The sequence below is a fragment of the Brachionichthys hirsutus genome, chromosome 11 (assembly GCF_040956055.1).
Source record: "Brachionichthys hirsutus isolate HB-005 chromosome 11, CSIRO-AGI_Bhir_v1, whole genome shotgun sequence".
NCBI lineage: Eukaryota > Metazoa > Chordata > Actinopteri > Lophiiformes > Brachionichthyidae > Brachionichthys > Brachionichthys hirsutus.
Genome location: NC_090907.1, coordinates 12,351,251 through 12,374,988, shown reverse-complemented (window position 1 = coordinate 12,374,988; position 23,738 = coordinate 12,351,251). Strand labels below are relative to the sequence as shown.

The window sequence follows — 23,738 nt, the reverse complement described above, 5'->3', positions numbered from 1 at the left end:
AACCTGTCCAGGGTGTAGCCTGCCTGCCTCGTACCTGCTGCCAGGTGGGATATAACCCTAAAGGGTTAAAGAAAATGGATGGATGACCAGCAGAATATTAGAGACAGCTTGATCCAAAAACAAATCTAATTTTCCTTGTCTTCAGTGGGGGAAGGGATATGCTCTAAAATATAACGTTACACAGAGAAACATTCAAGATTTTGAGATGTTTTATTTCACTGTTTTTATGCATGTTCATGGCTAACATGAATTGCACTTCTCCTTCAGCATTGGCAAACATTACTCTAATGCAGATTCCAGTTTGTATAAAATTTCACCGATACTGCGTGACACAGACACACTGGAGTTTATATATTCACACTCTCAATCAGTTATGTATGAAATATATGTATAAAAAAAACAATCTACAATTACAAAGGTTTAACTTAAACAGCAACTATTTTCAAAGCAAAATGAACGCAATGCAAATTGAGTGTTTGATTAAAAGGATACATAGCGTTCCCAATTAAGACCTGAAATTAATGATCCAGTACAATCATTTTAAACGCTAGGAATGTTCCAACATGGATTCATGATGTAAAGTCAATCACAATTAAGGTTTGTGGGAGTTTGCGTGAGGTGGTTTAAAGTTCTCGACGAACATCTCACATTCTAAATGAGCCACACTGATTGTGTGCTGCCTTAATTTATTGATTTACCAAACCGCCTCCTCGTGCAAGGACCTCTCTAATCGCACATTAACCCTCAGTATAAAGCAAGTAAAATTAAACGAAAACAGTTATGCGACGACTGGCTTTAATCCTTTTTCTGAGAGGTCCACTACGCAGCAATTCTGCAGCGTTCAACCACACCTCACACAGGAGTGGATTATGATCCGCACAGCCCTCGCTTTAATAAATTTGTTCATACACAGTGATTCTCCACGGATGGTCAAACCTGGTACTGCCCTTCCAGTAAAGAAATAGAAACTAAAATACTCAAAATAAAAAACAGAATTATTAAAAACAGGCTTATTCAAATTGGACAGAATGAAAATGCAGAGAGAAAAATCGGACTCAGTGTGACACACATGAATGTCAGCAGCAAGTTATCATGTACATAGTTTTACAACAAAGGGAAAACAAATATATTTTCATGATTACAGATTTGCATGTACATAGTGATGCCCTAAAACAAACAGGCAACCCGCCAATTACTGATAGGCGATTAAAGTAAGCATTTTATTGATGACAGGTCCCTTTGTGAAGCTTGCCCCCCCATAGTGAGTTTGAAATAGACAAGTCGTGAAGTCCGGCCTCGAGTCATCTGTGCAGAAAGAGTGCAACATTGGATCCAGCAGTTCATTAAGCGTAGCCCCTCTAGTATCCTACATCCTGAGTTTAGGATGAATCAAATGAGATCAATTCACCATGATGCTGCTTACAGAAGCCAAGGCACAGTATTGGATCCAGTCTTCCAAAAGGATCTGACGCTTCTAAAAGGGCAATGCTCCTCGTGGAGCAAACTGACCTCAATCCCATTTCCAAAAATCAATGCGCATTGAAAGAAACGCATGGTTTCCAGTGGAGTGATTTTGTGAGGCTGGGCATTCTCAGAGTTCACGTAGAGCCCTTAAGCTCAGCCAGGCAGGATAGACAGTGGCATTAAAAGGGCACTCTAGTGAGGCTTTGAAATTTAAAAGCTAAAGACGAAACTCCAGAGTTCTAAAATTCTCCCTTTTTCTTTTAAAATGTAATTTTCTCCTGATTCCGTCAGGTAGAGATGGAGGAAAAAAAAAAAACACACATTCAGTCCACACACCAGAACGATGTCTTCACATGTTTAGTGGCAGTAACTCAAAGGCCTTCAAAACCTGCTGGTATAACAGAACAAAGCTGCCATTCCCACTCTTATATCTGAGAAACAGACACAGCCTAGAGTTCAACCTGGCCCTCAGGGAACAGCCATGACTTCAATACGGGGGGGGGGACATCGAAATAAATGATCGAGTCAACAGCCAAATTAGTGCAAAACGTGTCAAATTTTGTTGGCATACAGGGTGTCCTCGTCACTTTCACTCTCATCCTGAAACTCATCGGCAAGCAGTGACTTCTTGGATCCCATAGATGTCAGCCGGATCTCATCTTCGTACTCGTCCCGGTGCTGCCGCAAACGGTGGAAGCCCTCCTTCTGATGGTTCGGCTTGGCTGCACACACGCACCAGATGATGCATGCCGTCACCACCAAGGCTGTCATGGAGGCAGCTGCAGGAAAGAGGAGGGAAGCTCAGTTCATGCGCGCGCTACGAACACACACAGCCGAGTAGCAGCAATCCAAAGATAGAGCTACATTTCTCCGACACTTTGATTAAGGTCGCAGGATCGCAATCAAGATCGATTACAAAACCCCTTTTCATAGACATGCTTGCCTGCAGCGGCCACCACAAACGCTCTGGGCAGACCGAAGATGCTGGTGTCCATGTCGAACTCAATGATGACTGAGCTAGCCGCTTCATAGGACGATACAACCACCTGCAGCACAGAGAACACGATCCCTCAATACGCCGCTGAGACTTCATAGTACACTACTGAACTAAAAACGGCAAAACATCAGAAACAACAATCCAGTTAAAAACATAAACATGTAGATGAAATACCTGCAGTCAATGAAGGGATTAAAGGAGGGATCAAGGTGGGTCAAGAAGTTAGATTAGTTTGTGTGGGCGACGCATGAAATTCATATAATCAAGCTTTTTTTCGTTGTTTTTGATGCCATTTGTTCGATTGTTAGCAGGATTATGGAAAACCTGCTGGATGGATCTTGATGAAAACTAAATCTGAAGATGGGTCTTGGTCTAATTTAGATCGGATACCGATCTGGATACAAAACAAAAAACAACGGATTTTCCCCTAAAATTGAGGCTTGAAAAAAAAAAAACATCTGGTAAAATATGCATTTAACTCACTCACCAAGAATCAGTCATAAAGGGATCCGATATGAACCATCATGCAAAATGTCTTCTGGATCCGAGTATATATTAAATTTTATCATTGAAAACTCAATTTGCAGATAAAATAATCTGCAAAAAAAAAATGCACATAAACCCTGACTCACTTTTACTTTTCCTGGTTGACGTATAAAGATAGCAAGAACAATTCAGAACCTTTTGGTGCTGATCCGGATCACCATGTGGGCGGTGTAAATCCAATCAGGAGGGAAATGAGTGGCTTGGCGGAGGTCTGCGCTCTCTGAGTGCTTTTCTAGTTTATTTAATAACTTACATGAAAGTCAAAATGAAAGGAAGGATAACGCATCACAATTAACCACATCCCATCATTGTGAGCTCCTGTCTTCTGAACCGCTTAACAGCAGTGGTGTTAATGACCTCATCAGCACGCAGGTGTGCCGCAGCAGCTGCTTCGTTTGTCTAACGTAGGATTTGAGCACTGGAAAATCCTAAATTACCTGGAATTCTGAGAGGTAAAATATCATCATCTCGGCAATCCTAATTCTGTTTGACTTTGTTGACACAAAGGATTTATTCCAAGTGTTATTTAAAAGCAGGGAAACGAGACAAAAAGCTTCGGGCTGGTGGATTCCAAACCTGATTCAGATGTGCGGTCTGAACGCACACCCATTCGGTAGCTGCCAAAAAGTAAGTTAATCTCTTAATTTCTTCCTTTTTTTGCATCGTCAGCATGGTTTGCTCACCGTTTTCTGACGGCAAGACGCAGAGGATCTGACAAAGATTGACGTCCAGTAAAAACTAATATCACTTTAATCTTTTTAGGGGAACGAAATGCGTCCCTTTGGCCTGAGACGGAGTATTCGGTGCCCTAAGAAATACGGGGACGCTACTAAAGAGAGGAATTACATGTTAGGTCCAAGCAGTGATACTGAACTGGTGTGTGAGCAGAGCCAAGCTGACCCAGAGAAACCCCTGCATGGCCGATATATAAAGAACGCTGCTGTTCTTCCAAATGTGAAACTGCCCCACAGTGACGGAGGCCTCACTGTGGAAGCGGAGACCTGGAGCAGCGTGGAAGCGGACCAGCAAGCACCGCTGATCCATGGCTTCACTGTACCAGAGTACCAGCAGATGTATCACTCAGTAGTGGATCCGCTGCTCTTCAGCCCATGGGGGAAGCCGGCAGCGTACAGTCTGGCGCTGGGCCGCGCCATCAAGGAGCGCCTGTTTACAGAGCTGGCGTACCCTACTCTTCAAAGTTCAGAGCTGCAAAAAGGAAAGGTGGCGGTGCTGGAGAAGTTCTGCGTGCTCCGCCCGACACCTTTCATAGACATGAACAGGAAAGGGCAACCAGAGCAACAGTCCAGCTCGAGACTTTAAACCACGGGAGTGCTTCTTTTATTTTTCTCCTGAAACGTCATTTTCTTTGAAATAAACTGAAACCGAACTTTTATTTAAGATATTACTGAAAACAAAGTCTGTTTTGACGTAGTAAAATCAAGCTCCTCTTCAAAATCCGATTAACGGTCACAATTAAGCACAACCAACGATGCTAACGTTTGTGAATGCTACATTTTTATTTAAGGATCAGTTCAAAATGAGAAATTTATTATGACGACTGAGTAATTCAGTGAAATAATGCCGTGTAATGTATATGTTGACGACATCACCAGTTAATCAGAGCAGATGTGTGTGTGGGGGGGGGGGGATCAGATGCTTTGTTTCTATAAAAACCCATTTAAAACCAGACAATGTAAGCCTCTGATTTTGAACTGCATTCTAATCCCCAGGATTTTAATGGAGAAACGCAGCTAAATTATTTAAAGCTGCATTTACCTGCGTTTTTTAAAGGTGCATTTACCTGCGTTTTTTAAAGGTGCATTTACCTGCGTTATTTAAAGCTGCATTTACCTGCGTTTTTTAAAGGTGCATTTACCTGCGTTATTTAAAGCTGCATTTACCTGCGTTTTTTAAAGGTGCATTTACCTGCGTTATTTAAAGCTGCATTTACCTGCGTTATTTAAAGCTGCATTTACCTGCGTTATTTAAAGCTGCATTTACCTGCGTTGCCGCTTCATGGCCGAGCATTGAAAGACACTGCATCCCATTACGTACCTCTCGACGTTGTTCTTGGTAGCCGTCAGCGATAACTTCGATGTTGTGGTTGCCCGGGGCCAACAGAGCGTGGAAGTAGCCCCCTTCTGCAGAAAAGACCTTCACGCTGCCATTCAGCACAATGATCGCCCCAACAATGGGCTTTCCACTCTTGTCCCTTACAACACCTCGCACCCCTTTATGGGCCTGGATGGGGGGTACAAATGGATGAATAATTCAAGATGACGGTATAATCTGGGAGAGTTTAAATATTTCATCTCAAACTTGTTGTACAAGTTCCAGTTGTCTGTGTATAGAGTGCATGGCAGTGCTATGTTGCGCTGAGATCTCACCTCCACCAACATGCTTAAGAGAGCCTTCTTATTCTCGGCCCACAGTGTTGCCAGCTGGTCAGCAGGAGGGAACAAGCAGCAACCAGTATACACCGTGATCTCTGGACAGTGGCCGAAGTCCACGCTGAAGTCCTGAAGGACACAAGATAAGATTTGAGACGGCGTTTGGGATGAACAACCTTTCTTTCTTCCGCATTCCGGACCTGGAAACTGTTATCGCAGCACAGCACAGAGCATTCGGCAAAACACCACAGTTCCAATTTGTCCAGCGCATTATTCTAGCCGGGCCTCCGTGCACTCGGGCCCGCTGTAGAGGAGAGGACTCACCTTCATGCTCCCCAAGTGGCTCTGCCTCTCTGCTGCTCTCATAACGCCACCTGGAGCGTTGCCCACTGAGAAACAGAACGGTTTTCAGCTCTCGAACACGTTCGCCCTGTTGCTAATTACCATTTTAATACGTATTAATCAGTGCATAAATAACATACGCTGCCCAGGATTTGAACATCCAGTGTCCCCGAGCTGCATCTTAGGGTGGTTGTTTGCATAAGTACTCGCCAAGTACTTCAGTGTGGCCTCGTTCTCAACTAAAAGGCAGATGGACAGATTATACACCAGGGATATCTCCACCATGAGAGCAGCTAAGCCGGTACGGTCGCACGCCCCTCGTCACTACAAGTGGGCAAACGTTTTCTTCACATGCTGTAGCTTCGAGTTGGACAGTATGATCAGCTGGAAGGACTAAAGTAAAAAGCCGCTTTGATGGCGTTACCAGACTGGACTGGCTTGTCATAAGGGTAGGTGGCAACAAGGGAGCCTCCGTCGAGGGCGACAGACAAAGTGTAGCCCTTCTCCAGAATTAAGTCCGTCATCGCTTTGGTCTCCGGTTGGGTTTCAGCCACACGCTGAGATGCATTGCCTAAAAAAAGGTGAAACAGATTAAACCGTTTTTGGGAAGTGCATGTACAAGCAATAGTATTTATTTATGTACCGTATTTTTTGGATTATACGTCGCTCCGGATTGTAGGTCGCACCAGCCAAAAAATGCATAATTAAGAAGAAAAAAACATATATAGGTCGCACTGGAGGATAAGTCGCATTTTTGGGGAAGATTTATTTGATAAAATCCAACACCAAACAACATATAGCACAAAGAACATGCTAACAAGTTTACCAAAATATCATGTTTTACTCCGAATCACGAAATCCAAGGAAATCTTCATCCTCGGTGTCACTTTTGAACAACTCCCCCAACTCGGCAGGTAGACAAGACGCCGCTTCCTCTTCTACGTCGCTTACATCAGACTCGTCGTCAGTTGCAGTTCCAATTATTCCAGCCTTTCTGAATCCCGACAGGATGGTTACGGTTGTCACTGAAGCCCATGCTTTGTCGATCCATTCAATGACTTCCAGGAAAGTTGCATGGCGCATTCTCCCGGTTGCCGTGAAGCTGTGCTCTCCATCCGTCATCCACTGCTCCCACAGGTTACGCAAAACTGACTTAAAGCTCCTATTCACGGAGATATCAAGTGGCTGGAGTATTTTGGTTAAGCCTCCAGGGATGATGGCAGGTATGGAGTTGAAAACTTTTAATTTATTTTTTAACTGTGGTGTGATGTGCGCTCTCATGCTATCCATCACAAGCAGAGCTTTGCGTGCTCTAAAGAAGCCATCCGGTCGCTTATTGTAGCACTTTGTAAGCCACAAGTTCATCATTTCTTGATCAATCCACCCTTTCTCGTTCACGGCGACTTCAACTGAGGAGGATTGGATTTTTGGCACGGTTTTTCGTTTGAAAATGACCATCGGTGGCAGTTTTGATCCGTCTCCACAACATGCCAGCACCACTGTGAAGTGTGATCTCTCATGACCAGTTGTAACGATATTCACACTTTTTTGCCCTTTCTCTGCAACACTTCGGCCCATGGGGATGTCAAAAGTGAGGGGGACCTCGTCCATGTTAATAATATGATCCGGTGTCACGTTGTGATCACTTGCATGCTTTTCAATGAACGCGCGGAAACTGTCAACCTTGGCTTGGAAGTCCGCTGGCAGTTTTTGGGACAGTGTCGTCCTTGCTCTGATAGAGAGGCGTTTGCGTTGCATGAAGCGGTAACACCAAGAAGGTCCTCCCGCAAAGCCGTTTATATTCACCTCCCTGGCAACCACCTGGGCGTGGAGACGCAACTGCACCGTTGACAAACCTCTCCCAGCAGCACGTTGTTCAAGCACCCATGCGTGAACTCGTTCCTCCAACTGCAGCCACCTAGCTTGTCGCCCGCGATTAGCTTTCTTTGTTTTCTTCATTTCAGTAAGCGTAACCTCCGCTTTTCGCCAGTCCCTTACAAGTTTTTCGCTCACTCCAAACTTTCTTTCTGCTGCTCGATTGCCGTTTTCGGCTCCATATTTCACTATCTGAAGCTTGTAAGCCGCGGAATATGACTTTCTTTTCGGCGCCATTTTCATTCAGCCCTTCTAATTTGTGTTTTTAGATAACAGGTGTGACAGATAACTCTGTGACCCGTCAGAATCTGTCGCGGTTTCTGGAGGTTCAGAGTTCCCTGTAACACCTGTTATAGAAATGTGTAGGCTACTGTCTCTGCGCTCGCAGATTTTGTAAAAAAAAGCATATATAAGTCGCTCCGATTTATAAGTCGCACCCCCGACCAAACTATGAAAAAAACCGCGACTTATAATCCGGAAAATACGGTATTACACAGAACAAATCTTTAACAACTCTTGATGGAATAAATAGATTACATATTGCTCTTTTGTCTCCGACACCTTATCGTGAGCACAAAGCACTGACCGAAGAATTCCGTGTCCAGATCCTTGCCGCGAGCGTTGGTCAAACCCTGGGTAGAGGTGCACTGCTTCTCAACCGCCTGTTCCCGTCCATCCGGGTTGATGGAGGGAATAATGACAATCCTGCTCTCATTGATCAGCTGGATGAGAGAGATGAGAAAGGAGCCATTTGCTAAATACCTTTGTCTGACCAGATCATTATCTACTGGGATTGGTTCTTGCTAGCTAGTCAAAGCAAAATGTTCCTATGATAAATAATTCCTACTTTTTAAAAAGTTAAATTTCTGATTAGATTTTTTATCATATTTTCTACAAAATTAACCGACACTCCTCCTGAGTCGCCGGTTTGGTTTCAGCCTCAGTGGATCCTTGCAGATGGCCTTCGGACAACTAGATTGGGCAATAGGGGTCTGATTCTTTTCACAGATTATTTGAATCATGCACTGCTGTGAGGACATAGTCACAGTTTAAGAAAATATGGGAGGGGGGGGGGGGGGGGGGGTTAGAAAAGCTTCTCACTGCAGCTTTAGCGTTACTGCATGCGGAACACATACAGAATATAACACAGGCTCTCCAACAACGTATTTCTGGCTGCGTCCCAAACTCACTCTGGTTATGGCTGGGTTCTTGCCATAATTTATACAAAGGAAAGCAGCAAACTCCAACAAAAGTTCCGTTCCCACTGGTGCATTCCCATGAATCCCTGCTGCAAAGCGGATCTTTGGCTCAGACGGTTCATCTTCACCTGGTTTGTTGGAGATTTCCAGAGCCCAAATGGTCCTAAACTCTACGCTTTGGCCCAAACTGGAAATGGAAGACGTCACTGAAGTTACGACCACAGATCAAACATGCACAACACTTAACTGAAGTCTCCTTACCTGCGTAAAGATGTAATGTTGGGAAAGTTGAGCGTGAGGCCTCTCAAGGAGGCAGACAGCGCTTTATATCCTCGGTAGCGGAAATTACTCTCCGCGGCTGTGCTTCTGTTCAGCTGATCCAAACCCGGGCCGAGCGAGAGCTCCTTGATTAAGCTCTCCAACGCCGTCTCAGATGGGTCCTTTGTGGGTTGGGGGCCGTCGCGAGACCGGCCTTGAGGGTCCGAATGTACGCGCGTCAGTCGGAAGTCCACCACCTCGACGCTATCCTTTGAGACGGTGGCGTAGGTCCTCACAGATTTATAGCTGGACACCAGATAAAGGTAATCAAAGTTAACCGAACTGGAAATATACGGAAAATTCAGAGCAAATACAGTTTGTTATTCCTTCTGGAATCTAAATCCCACCCATGAGCAGAGGCAGTGACGGAATAAGTGCCAGGAGTCAGCAGTCTCCAGTAGTCTCCAGCATGAGCCGTGGTGATGTTGTGGTCGATCTCGTCCACGCTAACAGTGGCGTTGGGAATTCCCGTCCCATCGCTGCTGTCAGAGACGCTGCCCTTTATGCCTCTGTGGACCTAAAGAAAGACGGTCAAATATAAGCGGACGGAAAAAGCACGTAAATTAATCCAAGGCAAATTTAAAATTAGATTCGTTTTGGTTTTACCTGGTGAATAAACTGAAGCAAGGCTCGTTGGTTTTGCTGCCAGTATTTTGGTAGTTCTTTGGCTTTGGGGTACTTCACACACCCCAGCTCAATGGTGACTTCAAAGCAGTTGGTATTCAAGTAGTTCCAGTCCTGCATGCCACCTGAAGGAAAGTGCCTCGAGATAACTTTCTGTTGTGATCTGGCGCTATATAAATAACATTCAATTGAATTTGAATTTCAATGAAAGCCAAGGCAGGATGCTCAGTGGATTTAAAGGTCCCATATTCTACCCTTTTCCCACAAGTTAATGCAGAAATATCTGTGCCAGTCTTTGGTCAAAATATCAAACGGATGCTGCAGGACAGCGTCCCTCATTTCTGTCTCAAACAGCTCTGCCAGAATCGCTCGAAACCCGGAAGCAAAAGTACGTTCATAGCGAGCATGCACGCATTGCCGTCATCGCGCCGTGTGTGTGTGTGTGTGTGTGAGAGACACTCTCCCCTTGATCGCGCCTCACACGCCCAGCTCTCCCTCTGTCTTCAGTAGGTGATTACAGACTACGCAGGACTGACTGGATGGTTTATTTAGACGTTTTGGGATCGATAAAGACCCAAAATCACCAGAATAGTGTAGAAACACGGGAAACGTTTTTCATAATATGGGACCTTTAATTAATTACACCCACTGTGGGTTTAATATCACGGTGACTCCAAACAGGACAAGAGAATCAAAATGTGGCAGATTTATTAGAAATCATAAGTGCAACGTTACTGAAGTCTGTTACCATAACAATCACATAACATATCAATCCTTTAAAAAAGCCGAATCGGAGTTGGCAAAAAGCACGAAGGCAAGTTGGATGTTTTATAACCATGAATCATATTATTATGAATCAGCCAAAACTGTTTCTGAAAGAGTGAACTTTAGCGTTGTCTCCTGCGAAATAAATACAATTAATATATGGTGCATTGAAAAGGCAGCTGAGAAAAGTAGGCCTACCAGGGACATTGTACCAACTGGCACCATTTGTGATGCCATCTGCAAAATACTCATTGGGGTAGAGGTCCTTACAAGGGTGTCCTTCGTGCATCAGAGGATTCTCCTGCGCTCAAATGACACAAGCAAGAATGAGCAACGTTTTAAACCTCATCTCTCTGCAGATTTCACAGAATACCGGCGCCATTCATCACTCCACATCCCGTGTTCAATTACCACGGGAAAGCACAAGCAGGCATTATTCCAGCCTGAGAGGTTTGGACAACGACAGTGTCCAGTTACCTTTGCGTAGGCTCGAGACACCTGCTGAAAGACTTTGTCATCAGGTGACCGACTGTACTGGGTTCTCAAATCTTTGTCGTCATCGTAGGGGTAGTTCACCACCAAGGAACCTAAGTAAACAATGAGAAAATAGGAAGGATCCAACAGTCAAAAATGTCTGAATTTTAGGTTGTAAAAAGGTTCTAATATCATAAATAGTAGCCAATAACTGATCCAGATATTTGGATTTAGAGTGGCTCTGCTCTAAAAGTCATTTACAGTGATTTAAATCATTTAAATTATGTCATTTGTTAGTGTAAAGAAAAACATTTAAAAATCATAGACCATCATGATCGAAATGGTGCATTTGACCCTGAACTACTCAATGTTCAAAAGGCCGTGCCTCCATGTAGATTGGCTGACAGAACGAAGGGGACGCTCTCCAGCCACTTCATCACGGCGGCGGTCTCCGGCTGTCTGGGCACCGCGATGGCAACAAACTGGTCCGGGAAGTTTCGGTTCAGATCAAAATTGTTGCTGTTGTTTCGTCCTCGGTAGCCCCTTACATCACCTGTGAGGAAACAATGCTCGTGTTTAAACACAGCATGTTACTGCTAGACAGTGACAGGTGTACCCCAAGGGGAACGCGTGCTGTTTTCAGTGAGGGGGGGGGGGGGGTACATGCCAACGAAGTAAAAGATATTGATTGATACATGATTTTCTTTACATTCACAACTGCAAAAGTGGTAAATTTAAAGCCGCTTCAACCAGCAGATGAAGTGAAGTCTGTGATATGAGGAGATAATATCTAAGGTGGCGTCATTTCCGCATGGAAAGGGTTCACACTTGACTTCCGATGACCTTTCCTGGACTGAGAAGTGCAGCAGTGTCTTCCTGCTTCTGAGCCGCTGGTGGAACTTTGTTCTTGTTTTTGACCTTGTAACCATGGAGAACATGCCAACACACTGCATCTCAGTTCAACATGCAGGCTGCTCAGCCGCAGACGAAGGCGCCTCGCAGAGTTCCATCTCTCTCTCTCTCCACTATAAATCTTTGGGTCTGTCCAAGATTTCCGCCTGTTAAAGGGAAGTTTTTCCTTGCCTCTGTTGCCAAAGTGCTTGCTCTTGTGGGTCAAGTTGGGTTCTGTCTTTCCTTACTAATCCTGTAAAGTGCCTTTTGATGACTTTCTGTTGAGATCTGGTGTTATAGAAATAAAATTGAATTGAATTAAACGCAGCAGAGAAGACGATCGGCTGCTCTCTGCCCTCTCTAGAAAACGCTGTCACTTCCTGCTACCTCAGCGGAGCCATGACATCATTAAAGGCTCCACACATCCCACTACTCATTTCAGCCGTTGCCCGTTTGCCCTTGTAAACACACACCCCTCCAGGTTCAGAGACCGGTTCTTCCCCAACGCCACCTCCACTCTCAACACAGATGAAAGAGGGCGAGACTTTATTTCTCACACAAACTAAATGCTTCTACTCATCTCGTACTTTGTGTTCTTGCAGCCTATCATTTAGTGCTGGCAACCGCATTTTAGCAGTATATTTATTTCAAAGACTTTGTATCAGTGACAAAAAAAAGGGGGTTTCTTAAGCTGGATAGAGAATCAAATTCACCACCTCTTTAACATTGAAATGTTTAAAAACAGGATATAGTACCATATGCTTCTGATCAATCACGTTTTCCCTTAATGTTCACCTAGTTGGTTGTCTCCAAATTCAAAAGCCCTGTGTTGGGTGTGCATTTGATTGGTTTACTGAAAACCACACAGCCTTTCTAACACCTGTGAGATCTGTGTGTGTCTAAATGTTTTTCAGATGTAGTTTCGTGCCTTGATTTCATAGCCTGACATGCGAATGAGCGACTTGCTAATTGCCAGACGACCCCTTGGTGAAAGCCAATGCTCTGTCCGTTTGTCTTACCTTCAGAGGCTACCTCATAGCCATCGGGATTCATAGAAGGCATGATGTGAATGCGGGTTTTCTTCACCAACTTGGTGACCTCCTGGTCAGCACCATAGTTCCGGCATAGGTACTCAATGAGGTTGAGCATCAACTCTCGGCCCACCACTTCATTACCATGCATGTTGGCTATGTACTTAAACTCTGGCTCACCTGACAAAGAAACCACACACACCACACCAGGGTTAAATATAAATATATATATATATAGATATGAACAAAAGTAAAGCAATCCTTACTACTTTGAGCAGTCACCTATGACATACCATGCTCATGGACTTTGGGGTTGTCTGAGATGGCCATCACATAAAGTTCACGCTGTTCCTTTGACTGTCCAACGGAGTAAAGATGAGCGATAGAGGGAAATTCGCTGTTGTACTTGCGCAAAAACAGTTCCATGTCGGCATAGTTGTGGTGTCGAAATTCCCGAGGCTGGATGGGCTGGTGTTGTGGTGGAAGTGAAGGAGGGCTACTCTTATTAACCTCAGGAAGAGCCACTCGGGTCTGGGTGGAGTTCGAATAGCTGGCAGTGCTGGTGAGGATGTTTGGATCACTGGTGGGTGACGTTGAGTCTGCAGTCCCAGAGGTGCTACGGGCAGTCTGACTCGCCACAGGCGTCAAAGTAAAGTTAAGTTCTGTAGCTTGATGCTCCAAAACCGATACACTGTGGACCATCTGGGATGCATATCTGTGACGGGAAAAACACAAATTTAAAAAGGACCTCAAAATCTTCTTTCAAGTTCCTCAGAAAGTACCAAAATTAGACGTCACCAGTCAAAAATTAGCAATCCTTTAATCCTCTTTACCAAAAAGGCCTTCTACAATGACTGCGTGAAACTTTTTTTTTTAACACTTTACTACATAAGCGTTAGTCTGCAACCTTTAAGAGGAAGTAACTGGTATTATGCAATTCTTTAGCACGGCCCCTCCGAGTAAAAGAAAACAAATGGAGCTAGATCTTCACAAATAACAACAAAAAGGAAAAGGAAGTTCCATAGCGTTACTCACCCTGGAGCCACAGCCGTGATGTTGTAGGAGCCCGGGAGTAGGAGCCGGTAGTATTCGCCATATTTACCCGTGCTCAGGTTGTGGTGAACGCCTGCCACCACAATGCTGGCCTCGCTCAGACCGGTTCCGTTGACGGCTTCCCTCACGTAGCCACGGACACCTATGTGGACCTGAACAGCAGCAGTGTTGTTAATACTGCTGGCTCAAAAGTATCAGACAGGGTTTGACTGTGAAGTGAGTAAACAAGCAAGAAGCAGAATGCACACGATAGCCAGAAGCGCTGAGCAGCATCGCTCCTGATTTAGCTGCACAATCTACCTTCTCCATGTAAGACAGCAGAGATTCCCTGTTCATGTCCCATTCTCTATGCAGCTCAGTAGCCGGAGGATATTTGCAGCAGCTCAGCTCAATTGTGATTTCCAGACAGTTTCCATGGAGGTAGTTGTAGTCCTGCATCCCTCCTAGAGAACACATCAACATCTTAGTAGACCTATAATGTTTAAAGATGGCGTGTTACATGTTACGCATTACAGAGAAGAGGATATGTCAAAAAGCAGTTTGTGTAAGCGTAACCACATGCGCGCCGCACACACAGCACAGGGAAGGCGATATGAAGACATGTACGTTGCACATATTAATATGTAAATTGCAATATTAATATGTACGTTGCACATATTAATTGCCGTAGTAATTTATTGTAATTTATGTAATCTATTGTCATTCATTGTCATTTTGCATCAGTGTAATTTATTTTAGATTAATTGTTAGTTTGCATCGGCAGTGTAAAATCATTTTATTTTTATTTGTCTAATGTTACTTTGCATCAATTGAGTTATTGAATATTGGTTTTATTTTTATTTTTATTTGTATTGTTAAATTTGTATTGTTAATTGTGGATGATTTATGTACGAAGGACTTTCAATGGAAACAAGACCGCAAGGGCTTTTTTGAAATGCTCCTCTTAGACAGGATGTTTGACTGTACTTGTACTGTAATACATGCTACTGTGTGACTGTACTTGTTACTCTAACATTCTATCTAATAAACATATTCATTCATTCATTCAAGTTGTAAACAAACCCTCAAGAGACAGCGTGGAGAAATATTTAACAGAGAGAAGGAGATGATAAGACAAAGGAAGGTCAGTCGAAAGCCAAGACGAGGAAATATGACGTAGCGTACGTAGCGCTTGGCTTCACCGTGACTACGGTGGGAGAACAGGAAAGACCTGACCTCCTGATTTTGCTAAAATAAAATCAGCACAATTTATTTTTCAGTTTGGTTTTGAAGGTTAAAGTGATATTTCATACAAGTACCTGAGAACCACATTAACTTGGGGGAAAAGGGTATAATGTGTCTCCCAAGTATGAAATATTCTGGATTTCCTGCAACATGTGTATTTCTCTGAAGATAAAAAGTTGCTAAAATGAACAAAATATCAGATTCCCCTCCCAGAATGGGGCAAAGTTCTTCTGCTTGGTGCCGCCTTCATTCTGCAGCCAGTCTATGATTTCTGATATTAGCATTATTGCCATCAATTGAATGCTTGAACTGGAGCTTTAAGAAGTGAATGCATTTAGTATTGGAAACAAAAAGTGTCCCTTGCTGCACTTATGTTGTGTAAATGAGTTCATTAGTTATGAGAGGAGATCCGTGCTGCAAAATGGGAACGGCACTTCAAGTGTTTTCTTTTACACTGGGGAGGGACTTGTTATTTTGGTTTGGTCAGGGGCTCATGCATTCAAAGCTTCTACTTCACGGGATGCCACAGGATGCTGCGTGGACACAAGAGCATCGCGCATGACTGGAATTCACCTCCATGTTGTTTGGTTTCACAAACATAAACGACGAATAAAACAGCATCTTACCAGGCACGTCATACCACAGCGCCCCGTTGGTGATTCCGTCTTTAAAGGTTTCGTCTGCCATATCGGGACAGTTCGGCAGTCCAGTCTTCATCAAGGGGTGATTTTGGGAGTACACCAGGGCCAAGTAGCGAAACAGGCTGTCATCCGGCGACTGGCTGTAGTGGCCCTGCCGTCGGTGGGTGGCCGAGTCATCGAAGGGGTAGCTGGCAACAACGGTCCCACCGTGTAAGTTTGCCGACAGCACAAACCTGGAGACAAAATCGCACCTTTAAAAAGCAGGCAAACCGGGAACTGCAAGCCTGTCTTGAGACAACCCTTACAAGCCCGTGTGTGAGTTAACATTTACTCCCTGCTGTACGCGAAATCACCGGACACTTGTCTGGTCGCGCGTCGATGCCCCTTTTTGGGTTTTTTCTTTTTTAGAAGAGAGACTCACTTTTGTTCTTGGATCCACCGAATCACAGCCATCACCTCGGGGACTTTGTCGGGATCCAGATTCCTTTCTCCGTACTGATCCGGGAAGCTCCGGTTGAGGTCCATCCCGTTGGCGTTCTGCCGGCCGCCGTTGTCTCCGCTGCAGTCCCCCTCCAGGGACTTCTCGAAGCCGTCCGGGTTCATGCTGGGCATGATGTACATGTCCGTGCCGTCCACCAGTTCAGAAACGCGAGAGTCCTTCCCGTAATTCCTGACCAGGTACTCCGCCAGATACACCAGCAATTGCCTCGACACGGTCTCGTCGCCGTGCATGTTCCCAACGTACTTGAATTTCGGTTTCCCCGGTGAGTCGGCGTCGGGGTTCCGGGTGATCCGGATCACCCAGAGCTCCCTGCCCTCCGCGGACCGACCGACGCTCGACAGGTTGGCTATATGAGGGTAATTCTTAGCCAGCGACTGTAAGTATTTGGTTAGGTCAACGTAATTGTAGTATTTGTTGTAAGTTTCTACCGTAACCTCCGCCGCGGGGCTGACGCTCCGTGTCCGGAGCAGCCTGGCGTCTCCGAGGAAGACGACGTGAGAGAGAAGAAAGGCGAGAAGGGACACCCGGAGTTCCGGCGGCGTCGAGAGGCGAGGTAAGACATGGGCCATGCTGATATGTCTTCTACTCCCAAACCATTTGCGATTTAAAAGTGACGAACAAACATCCGGGAAGGGTGTTTTTGTGACCCAGCTTCTGACGTCAGGACTATCTCGCTGTCAGAAACAGTCTGGCCTGCAGGTTTCCATCTACTTCCGGGAACTTTCAGGGGGCGGGGTCTCCAGGAAGACGTCACGTTTTAAGGCCGTCCGCAAGACTCGGTACGGTTAGGAGGATCAGTGAGCGGTGATCGGCTCCACCGTTTGTTCATCAAGCCGATAATTAAAATATGCATATTTTGAATTTTACATTTTTCTACTTGTTTATATATATATTAATCAAAATCTTTCTTTTTCCATTTTTTTTATTTATCTTATTTTATTACACACTAAGAAAGTAATTTAATCAAGAAGACCATCGTTGTACTGTACAAACAAAATAGAACAACACATGCTGTTCCTTCGCCTAGAAATGAGCCAGTTGGGGATTTCAGGCACACACAAAATAATTTAAATATTGATTACATTTTCATGATAGTTGCATTAAGCTTCATTTAAACAAATGTAAAGACAAGCAGATTGTCTAGCAGCAGCTATCTACATCTAACAAAAGCAAATTATTTTGTAGTGCCAAGAACTCAGATTATCAGTATTACTAATCTGGTGTTTTGAATTATATCTGTAGTCTCAATCAGCAAATGCATCATTACAATTATCAAATAAACTGTGGTTCTATTGGGCTGCAACATAAACCTCCTTAGAGGGACATGTCCTACCGGGAAGAGGATTATTAACTTTGTGAGAAGTCTGTGAGGGAAGTCAGAATTCACAGTTTAAAGTCATAATTCCATTTGAGGATTTTCAAACTTGTGACCTTTCTTTCTGAGGCAACGATGTAAATACCCAATTACTGATCTCATTACTCTCTGGGTTTGGAAAGGGTTATTTTTTTTCTGTCTTCAGGGGACTTCAAAATGCACCTGTTATATTTCCGCCCACATTAAGAAACCATTTTGTGTATTTTAAATTTGGCTTGACGTCTTTCCGTAGGGTAGCACTTTTGTGATAAGTCTCAATATACGAGTCTTGGTCAGGCTTAATTAATTTTTGTGTATGCTTCTTTGTTTTTGTTTCATTCTAAACACGCTGAGTTGGACACTTTTGCTCTGCAGTTTGACCTACATTTATGTTGCAAACTATTTTAAATGGATTATCTAAATCCTTTCAACATTAAACTAAGTCTCCTGAAACACCTGAATTTTCTTTTCTTTTATATTATATGTAATATATGTGAATAACTGTTTAGAAATGAAAGCTACACTCCTGCATTGGCCATATTTTCTTTGACAGTTGAATCCTTTGGTCTCAAAAATTTATTTTAATGCTACTGTGCATGCTTTAAAGATTCAATACCCAATCATTGCACCAAGTAGGAGCGTCACTAAAAAGCTCACGTGGAGAGCTGAGATTTAATTAGAAATGTTCAATCATCATCATTCGTTCATGCCTGAACGACTATCGGCCGGTCGCTCTGACTCCGATAGTCATGAAGTGCTTTGAGCGGCTGGTGATGGGGCACATTAAGGAGAGCGTCGATGACAGCGTGGACCCCCATCAGTATGCGTACCGGAGGAACCGCTCCACCGACGATGCAATCGCTTCCGTGGTTCACGAGGCCCTGAGTCACCTGGAGACCAGAGACGCTTATGCCAGGCTGCTGTTTCTGGACTTCAGCTCGGCATTTAACACCATCATCCCGCACACTCTGGTCAACAAACTGGTGACACTGGGGCTGAGCCCAACGATGTGCAACTGGGTCCTGGACTTCCTGACGAACAGGCCGCAGACTGTGAGAATCCGCAACATCTCCTCCGCCCCCATCATCCTCAACACCGGCTCCCCTCAAGGATGCGTTCTGAGCCCTCTGCTGTTCACCCTGCTGACGTATGACTGCAAAGCCAAGTACCCGAGCAGTCATATCGTCAAGTTCGCAGACGACACAGCAGTGGTGGGGCGCATCCTCAACAACGACGAGTCGGAGTACATGCAGGAGGTGGAACATCTGGTGCAGTGGTGCAGAGATAATAACCTCTGCATCAATGTGAAGAAAACGAAGGAGATGTTTGTGGATTACAGGAAAGGAGGCTACACCCCCCCTCCCCTCTACATCGGAGGAGCGGCTGTCGAGGTGGTCCAGAGCATCAAATACCTGGGCGTGCACATCGCCAGCGACCTAACATGGAGGACTAACTCAGCCGCCTTAGTAAAGAAGGCCCACCAGCGCCTCTACTTTCTGAGGAGGCTGAGGCGAGCAGGTATGGGCTCCCCTGTCCTGTCGTCCTTCTACAGGTGTGCGGTGGAGAGTGTCCTCTCATCCTGCATCACGGTGTGGTACGGCAGCTGCTCTGCTGCAGACAGGAAGGCCCTGCAGCGGGTGGTTAAATCGGCCCAAAGGACTTCGGAGAGCAGCCTACCCACCGTGAGTGACATTTACAGCAGGAGGTGCAGGAAAAAAGCAACCTGCATCATGAAGGACCCCACCCACCCTGCACACGGACTATTTTCCCCCCTCCCATCTGGGAGGAGGCTGCGCAGCATCAGGGCCAGAACCACCAGGTTCAAAAACAGTTTCTTCCCTGATGCTGTGAGAGTTATAAACAGTGGATAACTCGGAGGCCAAATGCACTGCTTCCGTGTTGGACCCTACCGGGGATCGTGCAATCACTTTTGTCACTTTGTCACTTTGTGTATATATTTAGTTTAAGTTGAATGAATGTGTGTTGTGTGCCTCGAGCTGGGACCTGAGTGCTGTTTTTCGTTCGTGCATGAGAGTGTCTGAATGACAATAAACATTTCTTGATTCTTGATTCTTGATTCTTGATTCTTTTTCATTTTTTTTCATTTCATTTTCTAACCGCTTATTCCGCTATCGGGTCACGGGCCAAGCTGGAGCCAATCCCAGCAGTCAACGGGCGAGAGGCAGGGGACACCCTGGACAAGCCGCCAGTTCATCGCAGGGCAACACAGAGACAGACAACCAGCCACACACACACTCACACTCACACCTATGGACAATTTAGTGCCACCAATCAGCCTAGGCCGCATGTCTTTGGAGGTGGGAGGAAGCCGGAGAACCCGGAGAGAACCCACGCAGACACGGGGAGAACATGCAAACTCCTCACAGAATGGCCACAAGCCGGGGACGAACCCACGACCATCTTGCTGTGAGGCAACAGTGCTTACCACTGCGCCACCGAGCCGCCCATTCTTGATTCTTGATTCCCGAAAAAAAATATGGATCCAAGTGAAAAATAAATTTGTTCTTATTTTGTTGTCAGTGTTAAAGGAGACATATTAAACCCTTTTTCTACAAGTTAACACAGTTCCCAAACACTTATATGAAATATCTGTGAGTCTTTGGTCAAAATGACAAACAGATGCTGCAGGACAGCGTCCCTCTTTTCTGTCTCAAACAGCTCTGTCAGAAACGCCTCTGAAAATGAAAACTAAACTAAAATGCACACACACAAAATGCACGTTTTGGTACTGCGACGTCACAGTAAGAGATTTCTTGCAGAACGTGTTTCAGGAGGTGATTACAGAACTACAAAGGTGTGACTGGATGGTTTATTTAGCTGTTTTTGGGGTGATAAGGACCCAAACCCTCCATAATAATAGTGTAGAAACATGGGAAAAGTGAGTTTTTCATAATATGGAACTTTAAGCTATGATCTGTCACCAGTAACCTTAAAGCACAGGCTCAGCTCTTCTTATGTGACAAGACAGAAGAAACTCCCATTTAATTTGACCTTATCTGTTAATTCCTCCATAGGAAGTATTCTTCCGATGCCACAATCATATCAGTCAATGTATTCTCACATAAATCTGTCACTCATGTCATGACTAACATGAACCAAAGAGTTATACTCACTAAATGCTGGCAATGTAGGAATTCCTAAACAAATATATGCCAGACAACGCAAGAATTATTCTCGAGTATACCACTCAACTTTGGGGCGTTTTATGGTGGTGGCATAAATCAATATTTGAAGAAATCACAACCGAGCTCCATGGAGTTTAGTAACTCTTTATTGATCACTGCACCGTGATTGGGAGAGACATTGAGGCATAAGGCCTTTACTTTCCTCCTCTCCTCTGTGCCGTGCCAGTTCGGGGCTCGTCAGTGGATCTCTGCTTTTTAAACAGAATTATTTAACTTCACCAATATTTTCTTTATTTTTTCATGGAGCAACAGAACAAATCACAAGTATTGTTAAAATTGTGATTGAAAAACACCGGGAGGAGTCAGCCTCCATTCTGGGCATGACTGGGTGAAAGGAGGGAATGGGTGACATGTCGGGGGGGGGGTATCCAGGTCTCATTGCTGGATCCGACGCAACGACTGCACCTGGGAGGACTGAGCATGGGAGCCCCACTCTCTGTAATGTTTGTACTCTCCGCCATGTCGATCACACTCCATGATGTACTGGTAACCACGGTAGCCTGGGAACTGGTAGCACACCCACCTGGAGGAGGAGCAAATAAACAGTAGCCAGATAGGCCTAATTACTACAGGTGTATCCTACAGGTAACCTTCTGTTGAAAGATGAATCATCGCAAGTTGATTTAAAGAAATAGGTTTCAATCAATAAAGAAATGAAAGGTTTGCACCCAAACAGCGTGCTCAGTTAGTGTCGCGGCGGCTGTCTAATTGGACTCCCAGGGAGCTACGTTGCTAATGCTACATCTCCTGTTCTTCCAGACCTGGCTCCTGATCATCTGTTGATTCCTGCCACTCATCTCCTCATCAGCACCTCAGCATTTAGTCTCTGTTCAGTCCTCTGCACTCTGCCAGATTGTTTAGTGACGTGCGCCTACTTTCCAGCACGCTTCCTGAACCCACCCACCTGCCTGTTCTGTACCTGCCCCGTTGGACTCGTCTGCCTGGTCAATCTGGTTTGCCTGGTTTCTGAACTCTGACTGTTTTTTTTTGGACCTTCTCTTTGCCTACGCCCCCCCGGATCTGTCTGCTGATTTGGACTGACTGCCCGGCGTTTGATTAATAAAGCGCAGTTTCTGGATCCCTCTTCTCCTGTCGTGGTTTTGGGTCCTCCCTGTCTGTGCCCTGACAGTTAGTGTTTCGGGTCGGCACATCCTTTGTGCTTGTTGTACAACATACATCGTGTTCATGACTATCCGCAGTTTGAACACTTTCTTCGGATGTATTTATTTCTCTCTACTGGTAACCAGATTAAATTGTGACACACATGGCCCCAATGACAGCTCTTGGTTGAACCAGTAATCACATGGCGGTAACCTGACAAGCGTGATCCGTCTTAGAGCAGAGGACTAGACTTACGAGCCGCCCTGAACTTGCATGGATCCGATCTCGTGGTTGCCCCAGCCCATGGCCTGTAGAGAGGGGTAGTCATCATTTACCGCCCACTGGCATCCCATGAAGTTCTCCTTCTCATACAGGACCACCTTGGACTCCTTGTGGTTCTGTGTATGCATGATGCAAGGAAATACAATGAAATTTACTTAAGCCTATTGGTATTGAAGAAGCACTTCTTGAGCCATGTTTCACAAGGTCACGATTTTTCCATTATGCATATAACCGTCATAAATCATCTCAGGTTCAGAGAGGTTGTTGAAGGCCTCCCATCAGAATTTCTCAGAGTGTATGAAATCACCTTGCATTGTACTCTATTCTTGAGCCCCCCTTTGTAGCTGGTATAAATTACACTTGTAGGCTTGTCACACAAGAAACCAGTTCTGATCCCCAGGTGAGTCAATTTGGTGAGTAAAAATGAGTACTTTTCAACTCTGAAGGGGAAAACCGAAGCTCACAGCAGAGCAGATGGGGCGGAAGGACATCATCCTCTCAATGTGGTAGGCATTGCTGCCGCTCCATGACTCCCAATGGGGATACTCTCCTCTCTCCAGCACAAACTGCTGCCCACAGAAGCTGGAGTGCTCATACGCTGCCCAGCTGATCACAGCAAGCAGATGGACATGCACAAAGCAGGCCCATTAGGACACTTGAACACACACTTAAATAGCGATTTAGCGAGCACCCATTTCCATTTACTGTATTTGGATTCAACTTTTACAGAACTGTTATTGGTAGATGACTCACGCGCCACACTCCACCTTCAGGGAGCGGACGGTGTCAACGCCATAGTCCATGATGTTCTGGCAGGACGCGGTAAACTCCATTCGCTTTCCCTGGAAGTTCTCCTGGTCATAAACTGTGATCTGAAGAGGACACAAATGCACACATGTAGCGTGCACGTGCCAAACACACACAGGCACACACACCATTGACATCATCGAGGCCAAGCATTTTGTTTTTGAATCCATGGAGGGACATCACACTCACCTTCCATGGTCCCAGTGGGTTGGGATTAGTCAGAGCCATGCTATTGTGTTTTTGATTCACCTTCAGTGTACCGAGCAGGGAGAGGCATTAATGTCAACAGTCAATGACGTGAAGCACGACACAAGTTCAACACAACCTGCCAACAACGCTTTTAGAATCGGATCTGAGACTGTACGATAGGATGTAGCAGCATCAGCATGAACTCGGCACCTGTCAGCGCATAATCGCTCCTCATATGACGCTACTCTGGAAACAATGACATCCTCAGGTACGATGGGGCCTGCCGCTGGCCTGAGTGCATTGCTGCTTGCTCTGCCACTACCTTGAACAGCCTGTCTATGCATTTACGTGTTCGGCATCCGCCTATGCTTTTACGTGGCTCAGCAAAATCAAGAAGACAAAAGATACACACACAAAAAAATGCTAATTGACAATGGTCTCCACAAATCTACCTATAGGCTGA

At 45.1% G+C, this 23,738-nt stretch overlaps 2 protein-coding genes across 2 annotated transcripts; both read right to left on the bottom strand.

Moving 5' to 3' along the window:
* Window positions 1–206: 206 nt before the first annotated feature.
* On the bottom strand, window positions 207–16,905 carry cpda (carboxypeptidase D, a). The gene is made up of 21 exons (XM_068745908.1): window positions 16,256–16,905; window positions 15,820–16,067; window positions 14,270–14,412; window positions 13,952–14,121; window positions 13,210–13,631; window positions 12,905–13,096; window positions 11,380–11,547; window positions 10,998–11,107; window positions 10,719–10,821; window positions 9,738–9,880; window positions 9,479–9,648; window positions 9,075–9,377; window positions 8,805–9,000; window positions 8,201–8,336; window positions 6,164–6,310; window positions 5,880–5,978; window positions 5,722–5,786; window positions 5,395–5,526; window positions 5,063–5,248; window positions 2,408–2,510; window positions 207–2,243 (listed from the first exon to the last, which is right to left on the bottom strand). Exons 1-21 carry the CDS (start codon window positions 16,903–16,905, stop codon window positions 2,017–2,019), a joined length of 4,113 nt encoding a protein of 1,370 aa, XP_068602009.1. The 3' UTR covers window positions 207–2,016.
* A 4,366-nt stretch (window positions 16,906–21,271) lies between these two features.
* cryba1a (crystallin, beta A1a) lies at window positions 21,272–23,314 on the bottom strand. Its single transcript, XM_068745273.1, has 5 exons — window positions 23,276–23,314; window positions 23,033–23,151; window positions 22,744–22,885; window positions 22,253–22,395; window positions 21,272–21,419 (listed from the first exon to the last, which is right to left on the bottom strand). The coding sequence occupies exons 1-5, from the start codon at window positions 23,312–23,314 to the stop codon at window positions 21,272–21,274; spliced, it is 591 nt and encodes a 196-aa protein (XP_068601374.1).
* Between the last annotated feature and the right edge of the window lie 424 nt (window positions 23,315–23,738).

Bases quoted from the DNA above. Each gene is read 5' to 3' on its own strand.
- cryba1a (XM_068745273.1), bottom strand. From the start codon at position 23,314: ATGGCTCTGACTAATCCCAACCCACTGGGACCATGGAAG. The intron at 22,396-22,743 runs GTGAGCTTCGGT...ATGCATACACAG, and splicing joins TCCGCCCCATCTGCTCTGCT to AACCACAAGGAGTCCAAGGT. The intron at 21,420-22,252 runs GTAAGTCTAGTC...CTCCTCCTCCAG, and splicing joins ATGCAAGTTCAGGGCGGCTC to GTGGGTGTGCTACCAGTTCC.
- cpda (XM_068745908.1), bottom strand. From the start codon at position 16,905: ATGGCCCATGTCTTACCTCGCCTCTCGACGCCGCCGGAACTCCGGGTG. The intron at 9,001-9,074 runs GTAAGGAGACTT...TTCCATTTCCAG, and splicing joins AACATTACATCTTTACGCAG to TTTGGGCCAAAGCGTAGAGT. The intron at 8,337-8,804 runs GTGAGTTTGGGA...TCTCTCATCCAG, and splicing joins AGAACCCAGCCATAACCAGA to CTGATCAATGAGAGCAGGAT.